Source organism: Protopterus annectens, chromosome 10.part0 (assembly GCF_019279795.1).
Source record: "Protopterus annectens isolate FY-2018-M chromosome 10.part0, PAN1.0, whole genome shotgun sequence".
In the NCBI taxonomy this organism is placed as follows: Eukaryota; Metazoa; Chordata; order Ceratodontiformes; family Protopteridae; genus Protopterus; species Protopterus annectens.
This window is the reverse complement of record NC_056744.1, coordinates 1,582,233,379-1,582,246,759: the sequence shown is the minus strand read 5'-3', so window position 1 is coordinate 1,582,246,759 and position 13,381 is coordinate 1,582,233,379. Positions and strand designations below refer to the sequence as shown.

Sequence of the window (13,381 nt, the reverse complement as noted above, 5' to 3'; positions counted from 1 at the left end):
CCCTGGACACATATATCCCAACCTCTAATCATTAGAATCAAAGAGAAAAAATAATATGGGACAAAGTACAAAATCAGGAACGGGCTTTGAATTTCCATGGTTTTCTAAATACTATTAAGTCTAAAACTAAAATATATGCTATTATTTACTAACTGCAGTCATCATTAATATGAAAAAAAGCTTTACAAGGAACATACAAGTCTAAAACTCAAGTGTTGGTCATTGTTTATTAACTGTAATTTTCCATGATTTGCTAAAAAACATATTTTGCAAGGAACATATCAAAATGTGAAGAAAAGGCACATTCTATGCAACAATATATATATATATATATATATATATATATATATATATATAGGATCACTATATAATCTGGAAATTTTGGAATATTGAATTCCAAAATCTCAAGACTATATAGCCGAAACCCCTAAATAGCGAAACACCAGAAGTTTGAAATTCAAAATCCAGATGTTTAGAGATACTAAAGTAGTGTTTCTGGTGTTGCAGTTTGTTGATGGATAGGTGAAAGTTCAGGTAAGTATCTATGTGTAAGTGTGTTGCTTAGGGGCTTTAGTGTGTGTCAGTGTGTGTTGTGACTATGATGTGATGTGTGTGTGTGTGTGTGTGTGTGTGTGTGTGTGTGTGTGTGTGTGTGTGTGTGTGTGTGTGTGTGTGTGTGTGTGTGTGTGTGAGGGACTGTAAAATGTGTGGATGTGAGTTTCACTTGTATGTCTGTGCAATCTCGGATTTAGTATATTTAAGTAGGGAGGGATGTGGGGGTGCAGCCCCCCACATGGGGGGTGCTGGGGGGCTTGGCCCCCTGCTTATCTGTAGTGAAGGATAATATGTTTGATTGTGGGAGGAAGTTGTGTGCATGTGTATGCTGTATGTGTGTTGTACGTTTGGGATTTTGAATTTCGCACTTCTGGTCTTTCAGCATTTAGGGGTTTCAGCTATATAGTCTCGAGATCTTGAAATTTGATATTTCAAAATTTTGAGATTATGTAGTGAACCTATATATATATATATATATATATATATATATATATATATATATATATATGTGTGTGTGTGTGTGTGTGTGTGTGTGTGTGTGTGTCTGTGTGTGTGTGTGTGTGTGTGTGTGTGTGTGTGTGTGTGTAAATAAGTTAAATAAGTTAGTTCCAGTGTGACTCAACAAAAAATAACTGGGGGGGGCTGCAGTAACAGCCAGTACCACAATCTGTCCCTGATTATAGTTTCAGACAAGTGTGTGCTTGTACAGACTGTACTGAGAGAACAGAGGAAACTACCTGATGAAGAACTAGCTGCCTGCCCTGGAGCAGAACAGCCTTAACATACAATAGTTTTCAGTGTGCATCCCACAAATGTTAGAGATAGGAAGTATAGTTTTGCAAGTAAATTTATCATAACAGCCTCTTGCAGTAGCCTTGGCTATACGGATTATATTCTGCCAAACATATATCAGCCTGTCAGTTTACAAAGTCTGATCCAACAAAGTTGTTCCCCTACCCTACCCCCAATTCCCACACACACCTCTTACCCTAATATTGTACTTCTTAAACACATATTTCACCTGTGACTCTTACTCCACAACCCTCCCAAACTGACCTTACTACTTCTGTATATACATTCTTGTTTCTTGTTTCCTACTTCCCTATCTGAAACTTCTTGTCTCCTTCATCCTTGCTACCTGACATCTATAAAATACAGATACCTGTACCTAATTATGATACTCTTCAGCTTATTCTCTGTTCTTCTCCTCAGATTGCACCATTTTTTTTCTTGCAACATCCCTCCAACTCTGTCCCAATTACCTATTCATACTTCCTCTTTACACTCTCAACACATTGCACCAAACTATTTAATATTGCTCCTCACTTTATTTCAAGTATAAGCTGATTAATTGCACTTCAACTCAAATCTAAACAAAATTAAGTGCAAGAATCCTCTCTAGAAAGCAAGTATGCATAATTCCTCAATATACTAAAATCCTCCTAGGAGGAAATATACACCCTAATCCTGGCCCCACCTATCACAATGAAACAATGAACACAAAGATAATTCTCTCCCGCACACTTCTGTTACCCAAAAACAGCAAATCCACAACCCTGGTGATTTAATCTTGCTGCAATAAATGTTAAAAGTATAAGAAATAAAACTGCTGATCTACATGCCTGTTTCACTCAACATATGCCTAATGTTATCACTGTAACCGAAACTTGTCTTAAGCCTAGCATAAAAGACTCCAAAGTTATACCTCCTGGCTATATTATTTGTAATGACTGTAAAAAAGAAAGGTGGTGGTATTGCTTTAATATTTCCAGCACCTATCACTTTTCCCCTTGCAGCAACCAAACACCAAAATTCAGTTCAGCAGAGCATCTTATTGCTTTCCTCAAAATAAACAATTCTAAACAAATATGTATCACTGTTATTTATAGCCCTCTTGGTGACAATACAGCTATACTGGAAGATATCCTACATTGGATATCCATAACATTTCCACAAGAAACAATATTACTAGGTGATGTGAATGTCAGCTGGAAGGACATAAACTCTAACTCACCTACATCTAGCATGAACTTATATGGTTTCACACAACTAATTAATAGCCCCACACATTATAGCATGGAATCAAATTCTCTATTAGACTGTATCATAGTGTCAGACACTAGTAAATACTCTATCACATGTACAATGTCAGACTCTCTCAAGTGATCTCATACATCCAGTTAAACACCATATTTATAAAACAGCACAAAACCTTTCCAAGTTTAACCCAGAAATGTTCACTACTACACTATCATCTATTAACTGGAACTTCATAAAATCCTCCCCTTTGACAATGTTGTAATTGAATTCAGTACTACTTTTCTAAATATCCTAAATAGCCTAGTACATCCTCGATGGAGGAAACTGAAAACAAATAATGCAATTTGGCTATCCAAAAAGAATAGAATGCTAATGCAGGATAGAGAAAAAACATGGAAAGAATGGCAAAAATATAAAACACCTCAGTATCTTGAAAACTTCAGAATGCTTTGCAATTGGACTAAAAAGCAAATAAACGAAGATAAAACTATACTATAATAACTTTCAGAATAATACTAAACACAAACCTAAACATTTTGGGCATCCATTAAAGAAATCTTACATCCCAGCCAAAAGTTCAACTCAAAACCCTCTCCAGATAACTCACCACTCAAAACTGCAATGTAGTTCAACTCTTATTTCATAGCGAGTATAACATCTCTAACCAAAGATTCCTCAACATCTAATCCCAACCCTGCCCAACAGCTACTTATCACCACATCCATTTTCACCTTCAAATATGTGCCCACATCCTGGATAAAACTACTCTTAAACAAACTTAAACCATGCTCTTCTTCAGCTGATGACCTTCCAAGCGAGTACCTACAAATATCAGCTAATAGCATTACCTATCCTGTCTCAGTCCTTATAAATAGATCAGTCCAGGAATACCGCATACCTTCTTTCTGGAAAAAGTCACACATTATCTTTCTACAGAAAGTAGGAAATTCAACAGTCATTGATAACTTTAGACCTATAGCAATCCTATCTCCCCTCGCCAAAATGCTTGAAAAATGTATTCAGAAACAATTGACAGACTATATCCTGCAGGATGAACTCCTCTTCCTAAACAACATGGCTTCTGTCCTTCCCATAGTACGAGCACTGCCCTTCTTACCTATATAGATACTGTCAGTAAAGGTAGAAATAATGGCAAACTAGTCTCTTCCTTATTTCTAGACTTGTCTAAAGCCTTTGACACAGTTTGTCACAGCAAACTTCTACTTCAAATGTCTTCACTAAGTCTTTCTCAGCCGACCCTTCTGTGGCTCAAAAGCTACCTGTCCAATAGGTATCAGACATTTAATTTCTCCTTACCTCCCAGTCACTACCAATGAACTACAAAGCTCTATCCCTTGTCCCCCTCCTCTTTAACATTTTCACAAATACCCTCTATACTTCCACACAACAGGCCACCCTAATATAACACAAAGATTATTCCACTCTCATTTGTACATCTGAGAAAAAAGGTACCTGTCCAACAAATTACTCAGGAAGCTTTAACAGCCACTGAAACATGACTTCATAAATCACAACTCATGCTCAACCCAAATAGGACCAAACTACTATGTTTTCCCCAAATCCCTTTCTCATGAAAAAGCACAATTTAAAGTCCTCTCTCTTGATAATGCACCCATTTACGTCAATTCTCATAGCAAGGGGTGATAGTGGACGATAGTCTTACATATGACCTGCATATACAAAATTGCATAAGAAAAAGTCATCAAAAACTAGGGATGTTTTACAGAGCCAAAAACGTTCTCACTGACACAGCTAAAACTACACCGGCCACTACTTATCACGTACCCACTCTTCTTTATGGTGCTCCCATCCTTACTAACATCCAGGCTTCACAAAAATTAAAACTTGAACAATGCTGCAACAAAGTTGCTAAATTTGTAGCACATAGCCCTTTCAGAACCCACACTGTACAGCACTGAAAAGCCTAAATTGGTTTGAACTGCCTCACTCAACTAACATATACACAACTTCTTACCACCTATAAAATTATCTAGCACCCATCTACCTGTCCAGCACTAAAAAACATTCTACACAACTATGTTTCCATTCGGTCATGGCAATCCAGTGACCAAAAACTCCTGTCTGTCTACAGACCTAGCAAATCTGCTTGGGTAGTGTCTATATTTGTACAAGCTTACAAAGCCTTATAATTCCTTAACCTGTATCTATTAGGTTAATACCCCCCTCTCATCTTTCAAAACCATTCTGATAGACCTCCTAGTTAAAATATGGCTCTGTTCTTGCTCAAAACTAGGATAAACTGTATCCATAAAAGTGAACAAGTACCTTTTCACTCCTTATACCTCCTTACTCTCTCTTTTTCACTTACTTCCTTACTGTTAACAAATTCTGCTCCCTGACTTTCTCTCCAAATATACTATAAGCCTGTTTTCCCCTCACTTCATATTGCAAATTTCTGTTTATATTAGACTAACTTACCTTTAATTTCTCTACAAACTGTCCTAAATTTCTGTAAATATTAATTGGTGGTCATATACCTTATACCATTTCTTAAACAATTTGTTTCATATTATGTCTAATTTGTTATAATTATTTGAACTGTAGATGTTTTTATTTTATTTCTGAAGAGTGTATAATTATTGTTTTTAAAATGTTTTGTAATAATTTGGAGCTTTTCTCCCCGGGCTTCAGCTGAAAATGGGCTTCTACCCAATCAGACTTTCCCTTTAATCAATTGTCAATAAATAATAAATAATAAATAAATAAATAAATAAAGTTTAAGGGCACCTTCCATGTGCCCAGACTGTTACCAATGGTTTGGGTGGCAGTCCTTTCAGAGTGTTCATGCTGACTGAAAGAGAGAGGCAAGAACCATGAAAGACGTTAGTGCTAGGAAAATAAAAATGAAAGTCCTCGCCATGGCAACAAAAATGTACAAAAATAAGGAGGATAGAGATAGCAGCTACTTGCAGCAAAGATCATTCAAACATCTACTGTCATGGTACAATTGCTTACACAACTGTTCTATATCCATCATTTGATCACTGCTGCAGTAGCCTTAGCTATATGGGTAGACTACCATAGCTTATACTGACCTGGAAGAGGGAGGATGAGGGTCCAGGAGGCCCTGGAGAATAGTGTCAGTTAGGCCTACTGCAGACCTTGAGAAGGAATCTAGTTTTAGTGCTTTGTAAAGGTACGTACAGAGGACTAAGTTGGTGCTTAAAAAAATGCTTCTAGAATCCTCCCCTTCCAGAAATCCAGAAATTAAGCCAATGCCCTGACCTGCCTGGAACTGACTTATTGTGATGAATATAACAAAAGGTAATAAATAGCATGAGACAGCCATTTGTAAGTAGTCTGTCTTAACATAGGTTGTCCTTTTTTTCTTACTTTCATAAGAATGAATAACTGATTTTCTGAACATTTTACTTCTATCACGATAAACTCTGAGTTTTCTGTCGGTGTCCAGAGTGGAGTATCTTTTCTCCTTCATGTTTAAGTTCTGGAAAGAAGAGAGGGAGATGGATAGCTTGGCTCAAAGTTAAAATGGATACCATTTTAGGCATAAAAGGATTACTTATTAAAGGAACCCTATCTTTGTGGATAATGAAATAAGGTAGACCCACCATAAGAGCTTGCAAGTTAGATACTCTTCTTTCAGAGGTTAGAGCAATAAGCAAAACTGTTTTCCATGTTAAGAACTTCAAATCAGCCTTTGAGCTGCTTCAAATGGAGCAAATCTTAGTTCTTCTGAAACAAAATTAAGATCTCAAGGAGAAGTTACCCACTTTCCAAGAGACCTGGTATGTCACACCCCTTTCAAAACCATTTTAACATGGAAATGCATTGAAAGGGGAGCATATATGCAGACATGCAGAAATGACTGACAAGTATACCTTGATAAAAGAGTAAAGAAAGGCCAGAGGTTCGTAAATCACACAAATATTGCAGAACCATAGAAATACTAGCCTTAAAGGGTCCTGTTTCTTTTCTTGATAGCAACAAGTGAATCTTTTTTTCATTTGCCACTATATCATTTGTTAGTAGCAGGTTTCTTTGCCACTTTTAATACCTGCTACATGTTCCCAGAAACTAGGTTCCTAAAAGGTATATCTTTCAGGCAGTTAATGAAATTGCTTCACAGTGGAGTGTATCAAACACTTCAATCCTGTGTCAGTGCATCCAGTCTGTGAGGAAACCTGTAGTAATTGTCCTTGGCCATTTCCAAAAGAACCACTGCTGTTTAGACCAGAAGTCACCACAATGATCTTTGCAGAGTCCTTTTGAATCTTTAGAATGACACTGAATGTCAGTGGAAAGGGTGAAAACACATACATGAACACTCCTGTTCAAGGAAAAGAATATGCATCGGTTTTCCAGGCCTTCTTGTATGGAGTCCTGGAGCAGACATTTCCCACTTGATTGTTGTGAATGGAAGTAAATATATCTATCTGAGGTGTTCTCCACAACTAAATAAATTCCTGGAAGATCCTGATTCAGTTTCCATTCATGAGGGTATGTCCTGGTCCTATTCAGCTGGTCTGCCACAAAATTTTGCTCTGAAGGGATGTAAGATGTCTGTAGAGTGACACTGCAGAAGGCCAATATCCCAGGCTAACATGCCAACTCTACACATATGTTAAGATGGGTCGACTTCAGATGGTTGAACTCTTAAAAGCTTGACTTTCATATGGCCAAGACCATATGATCAAACTTTAAAAAGCTCGACCAGTCTGAATGGGGATCTCCATAGATGCGGAGGGGGAAGATTTCCCTTTACTGCAATGTAGCATGATCTCGGACTTGGTATATTTAAATAGCAGGGGGTGGGGCACAGGGGGGAGGCTTGGCCCCCTGCTAGCACTGTTTAGTTTTTTGTTTTTTTTTATTTCTGTTTTTTTCACATTTTTAAACATTCATATGTTCGATCATATGGTCTCGATCATATGAAAGTCAAGCATTTGGATGTTTGATTATGTGAAGTAGACACATTGAGATATAGTTCCCACTGTTTATGTCCCACATTACTGTGGTGTTGTCTGTAACTACTTGCAGTGGTTGTGGACAACATATATGACTGAGAGAGTAGAGAGTATTTATTACTGCCAAAATTTCTTTTATGTTTATGTGTTTTGGTCTGTCATTTTTGTTCCATTGACTCCATACTTTTGCTCCTACAGACATTGCTCCCCAAGCAAGTCTGAGGCATTTGTAATTACAAACTGTGCTGGAGCTAGACTGGAAAATGGGACTCCTGGATTCAGATAAAAGTTGGTGTCACCACCAAAGTAGTCCCCTTTTTACAAATACTAAACAAGAACCTGGAATGACAGAAGATGTAGATGCTGAGACCATAATGATTATAGGTAAAACTGAATTCTTATGTGGAGTCTGTGTAAAGAAATCATGAGAATCATTAATGTTCTGAAACCTAGTATCCTGAGAAATTCCTTCACTGAGGCCTTAGTCTGAGTGGGAAAGCTCCAAATAGATGTAGCTGGAATTCTACTTTTTCCTATGGAAGGAACGCTCTTTTAACTAAAGGGTCTAGAAAGCATCCAAAGAAAACAATCCTGTGAAAAGGAGGCAAACAAGACTTTTGGATGTTCTCCTGAAACCCCAGTTTGATGAGATCCCTTTCCCAAATGAGAGATTTCTGACACTTTGAAATAGACTGCAAAGATAAGTAAGTTGTCTAAATATGGAAAAATGTGAATATCATGCAGCCTACAATAGGCTATTATTGGAACTAGGCACTTTGCGAATACCCTTTGAGCAGTGGATAACCCAAAGGGTAATGCACATAACCGGAAGTGTGATCCAGACACAGGGAAGCTTAAGAAACCTTTGAAATCTGGTGCTACATGAATGTGATAATAAGCATCAGAGAGTTTTGACACTCATACCTGTCTTTTTAGTCATCTCAGCTTGAGCTAATAACTTTGGTGCATGGAAGGTGCTTTAAAAGGTTCCTTTTTGAAATGCCAGCACTTGTAATACAGAGTGTCGACAGAACGAAGAAAAAAAAGATCAAAAATCCAGACGAGTGACTCTTGAACAATACTCTTCTCCTTTAAACCTCTTTTGCATGCTCTTGTGATGTGGGGAGCAACCCCCCCCACAACAAAACATATACATACCAACTCCGAGATCACTGCTCCTTATAGAAAAAGAAATATTACAGGAAATCATCATACCGGACTTGGTATATGTAAGTCCATTGTTTTGGCTATTCAGTTTCTGTGTTTCAAGATCTGGTCTAGTGGGTCCCAACATTTCAAATTGTTAAAGTCTTAAAGTTTTGGGAGCTGGCCAGCTGTTATAAACTTAGCATGACAGAACCCATATAGCTAAGACTACTGTAGCAGTGATCCATTTGATGAACATATTCCATTTGCAATAAAATATATGTCTTTAAAGAGATAGAAAAACCAACTGAAACAACTAATTCATTCTGGATATGGTTTCAGAAAATGAAAATCATTCCAAGGAACTGTCAGAAGCAACATCCTCATCAGAATCAGAACACTGAGGAGAGAAAACAGAAGTCCCTTTACAGTTATTTTTTTTTATTTTATTTATTTATTTATTTATTTAGTAATCAATTGTTAACCGGGAAAGTCCGACTTGGAACAAAGCCAATTTTCAGCAGAGGCCCAGGGAGAAAGGCTCCAGATGCATGTCTTTGTAATTTGTTGTTCAACATCGTGAACATTCTCGCACAGTGAGGAACCCCTTTCTTTCTTCCCAGAAACACTAGGACTGGTAAGGTCAAGAGCTTGAACTAAACACAAGACAATAATTTACTCCTTTCTGAAGTAACAGATATACAAGCAAAGATAAATGTTTAACTTTTATCTTCTTTTTGCCAGTGTTTTCTAAAGAAGTAGACTTAGTTCTCACAAGCAATACTTCCCTATGAACAGGCATCCCAGTCTGGTGTGGCAGACAGGTATTCCTTGCCCCTTCTTCTAAGTCTACCAAGTGGGTTTTCCCTTGCCTGTCAAGGGCATATCAACAGCTGCAGAGAATGTGTCTAACCCCTGGTCCTTAGTGGCTGTAGGGACTACACCAAAGAGGGCCAAGGAAAAAGATGAATTTTATGAGGAGCCAGTAATGGCCACAGTGGAGACACCTATCTGTGGCTTGGACAGTTTAGTAGCTTGCTGAAGTGGCAAAGACTCCATGAAAATGTTCTTGTTTTTGTAGTGGGAATAAGGAAGAATTGAGAAACTAGTAGGTTATTCCATGGTAAAGCCAAAAAAAAAATGCCGCAATCCCAGTGAAGCCTGGCAGCAATAGTCAGTGAAACAGGTAAGTATTAAACAAAGTACAGAAAAACAAAATGAAAAGCAGTTTAAGCACTTCCCCAGCCCCAAAAAGTATTTTATAACAATTTTCAGACAAGAAAAAAGTAATAAGTAGTGCCCATCAAAAGTGACTAAACATAAAGTAACTAACCATAAAAACACTTTTTCCTGTCTTAAAAGTAAATCCTTTGTAGACAAAGTTAACTCTCAGTCATAAAAGTAGAAATGGAAGTTTTTTTTTCCCTAAAGGGAACGTATCAGTTATTACTACAGACATACTGAAGAGGGTAAGTAACAATAGATAAATAAAAACGCAGGACCAGAATAAGGTACGGTACAAGAAAATACGTGAAACCAAAAAAAAGTAACAAATACCACACCAACACGGCTAGAAACCGAAAACAGTTTAAACAAATAATAAAGGTAAAAAGTAAGCACGTTCAGGATTACATTGGTTTATCAGACTGGTGCTTACTTTTTACAGTTATTGTTTAAATAAACTGTTTTTGGTTTCTAGCCATGTTGGTGCAGTAGTTGTTATTATTTTTCATATTGAAGAGGGTATAAGATACAGGAGAAAATGGAAGGCTACAGTAAAGTGCATCTACAGGTTGCTAGTTGCTCCATTTGGGTAGACTAGGTAGATGGTTTGTATGTATGGACTTAGAATATAATGAATACTGATACCATGGTGCAGATATGTTTGGCTCTTAATTTGTCTCCCATATCACTGGCCTGTCATGGTCTATTGCTTTCACTTACCATGCAACCTTGTTAACCTTCTTGAACTTGGATTAACACTTCAGTATAACACATCACATGTCCGCAGCCCTTCTCCTGTATGCTGCATTTCTGGTTCATTATTAGAAGTTTACCTTATTTTTCTGCTGAATTACTCCACTTGTTTGATGAGGGGCTAGAACGCACACCTTTCTGAACCTTCACTGTTAAACTTAACCATGTGATCTGCTAAGATGTGAGACTATGCCTACAGTCTGACAAAGGGAAAAATGTTTCTATCTGAAGGTCTGAGCAAAGTATCTGTCCTTCTTTTATTGTTGTCATGACAATCTAATGTGACTGAATGATTTTTGTAGTGTTAAGCATGTGTAACTGTCCAAAATCCCACTAATGGTCTTTTTCTCTTTCTTTCTGCCTTTGTTCCCACCCCCTACCCCACCAAATGCATTATTGCTACCTGGACTTTTGGGTAAGACAGAAGAAAATTATGATAATTATATGCTGTGTGGTATTAGGTGTAGTAGTAGCTTCCTCCATTGGAGGCACACTTGGATTCTAATTTGAACATATAAAAATAACAATAAATTGTATATTCAGTGAACATAACAGCACATATTCCAGCTACCTGTAATTAACTTCTGAACAGATGACTAAATCTAAGTTTCTTTGCTGATGGCGACAGGATACGCATGCACAACTCAGAATAAGGCCAGGCTCTTTTTATTCAAGGCAAATGAGCATGGAATTCTGGCAATGCCTTTAATATTATTAGTTGGGAGGGGAGGAAAGTAAGAGGAGGTGTAGAGTGGGCATTGCTATGCTCCCAAGCCCACTGTCGATACCCCAAAAAAAGCAATGGGCAGCATTTGACCAAAATGTCTCAAAAGGGTCTTCAAGCTATATTATGGGAACTTCTTATTTCAGTTATATTGCTCCCATTTCTGTAAATGGCTGGTGACAGGAAATTATTAGTAACAGCTGTTCACCCAGTTTTATTTTACCATGGTAAGTGAACTTGGAGAAGCACCAGGAAAAAGTAATGTTGCCTAGACTAAAAACAAATTTATATGCACTTGTACTACTACTGCATTCAGAAGTGTTAGGACAGTTTATTTTGGAATATGTTATCATTTATAACTGAGCATGCTCAGTTTAAGGTACCCTATCAAATATATTTTCAAAGTCGGCTGAATAATTTCACAGCTGCTTCTGTATGACCATGTTAAAGAGCTACTTTCCTCAAAAGTACTTTATATCATATCAGAAACTACTTATTTTGGATCAGTAAAATCTATATTTAGAGAAATATTTTGGTTTAATTTTGTTCACATTCCCTTGAGGCCTGTCATTCTTAGGTCTGTTTGACAGTGGCATTAAAAACATCTCTAATATGTGATGTCACAACTATAACTTCCATGACATCAGACCATAACCTCAGTTCAATGGTACAAAGTCATGGATCTGCAAACAAATTTAGAGGCAGCTCATGAGGGAAAGTTTCTATTTTTAACCAAAAAAGAGACTTTTTACTTTTAAAAGAGACCACAAAAAACAGTCATGTATGTATGTGAGTGTATATATATATATGTAAGTATATATATAATATATATATTTTTTAAATTTGTCAGACGGTACAAGTAGCTCTTTAACAGTTAGGAATACCCTTTCTCTGTTTGTTTCCGCATGATGTACTGTCCGTTCCAAGCTTAGATTTAGTGGTCTTTTTAAAATCATTTGGTACTGAGTTGTGTATTGTAGACAGTATAATGTTCTATAGTCTGTGTTGTAACTGCTTCAGTTATTAACATTTTATTTTGGGAGGAAGGAATGGCTGTAAATTACCATGTTACCATTTTCAAAAAAAAAAAAGGCAAAAACGTATTTATATTTATATGTTTTGTTTTCTTTTTATTGTCAGTGGTCCATTTGTTTCGTTTTTTTGTTATAATTGTCAAAGCCTCACATATCAAACATGTACATATATACATTACGGGTTTACAAAGGCAATTCTGGACTTCCTTACCTAGGCTATGTATAAAGGACAAATACTGTATGTGATTTTGCATGCCCCTTCAATGGAACTACATTTCCCATAAACCTTGGAAGTTACTTTACAGGGACAGATTACACTGTTTCCATCATTGTACTAGTAAGGAATGAAAGGCAATATTTCCAGATCTTTATTTATGGATTTATTTAGCTATTTAATTATTTCTTTTTTTTTTAAGACAAGCAAAATATTGCCAGATTACTAAATTATAAAATCTCATTAAAAGGTGTTTCAAATGAGGAAGTGTATTTATTTGTAGTGGGGTATTGGCCTTGTTACTAAACAGTACATAAATCAAATCAATGCAGCAGACACAATTTCATTTAAAAAGTGGGTATGCTAAGAGGCAAGCGTTTTTTTAAATAATTATAGCCTACCTGTCAGTGAGACTTATTATCACAAAATTAGACAGTCTGCTGCCTTGTATTGATTTACAGATTATTTGGATAGTCATGTCATATTATTTCTGACACAAAGGAAGTCATAATGTGTTATTTATAATAACTTTTCATGGTCTGTCAATGTCCTGAGAGATTGTCTGCATTGTTTATTTCTGTTTTAATGTAAGCAAGTAGTCTACATGGAGGACTTATTGGCAGCTATATTAAACTGAAAGGGGAATGAATGAGTAATTTAATTTGGGAAACTTTTACAAGATGGGTGGATATGTGGGTGTGTTTATATATATATATATATATAG

General features: G+C 36.7%; 1 protein-coding gene across 1 annotated transcript in view; it reads left to right on the top strand.

Annotated features, from left to right (window-relative positions):
* Positions 1–12,920, top strand: part of STX1B (syntaxin 1B) — a 915,847-nt gene extending 902,927 nt beyond the window's left edge. The window contains exon 10 of the mRNA XM_044086235.1: positions 11,110–12,920. Within this exon, the coding sequence (XP_043942170.1) occupies positions 11,110–11,190 (81 nt within the window). The 3' untranslated portion in view covers positions 11,191–12,920. The remainder of the gene's footprint in view (positions 1–11,109) is intronic.
* Positions 12,921–13,381: the final 461 nt, after the last annotated feature.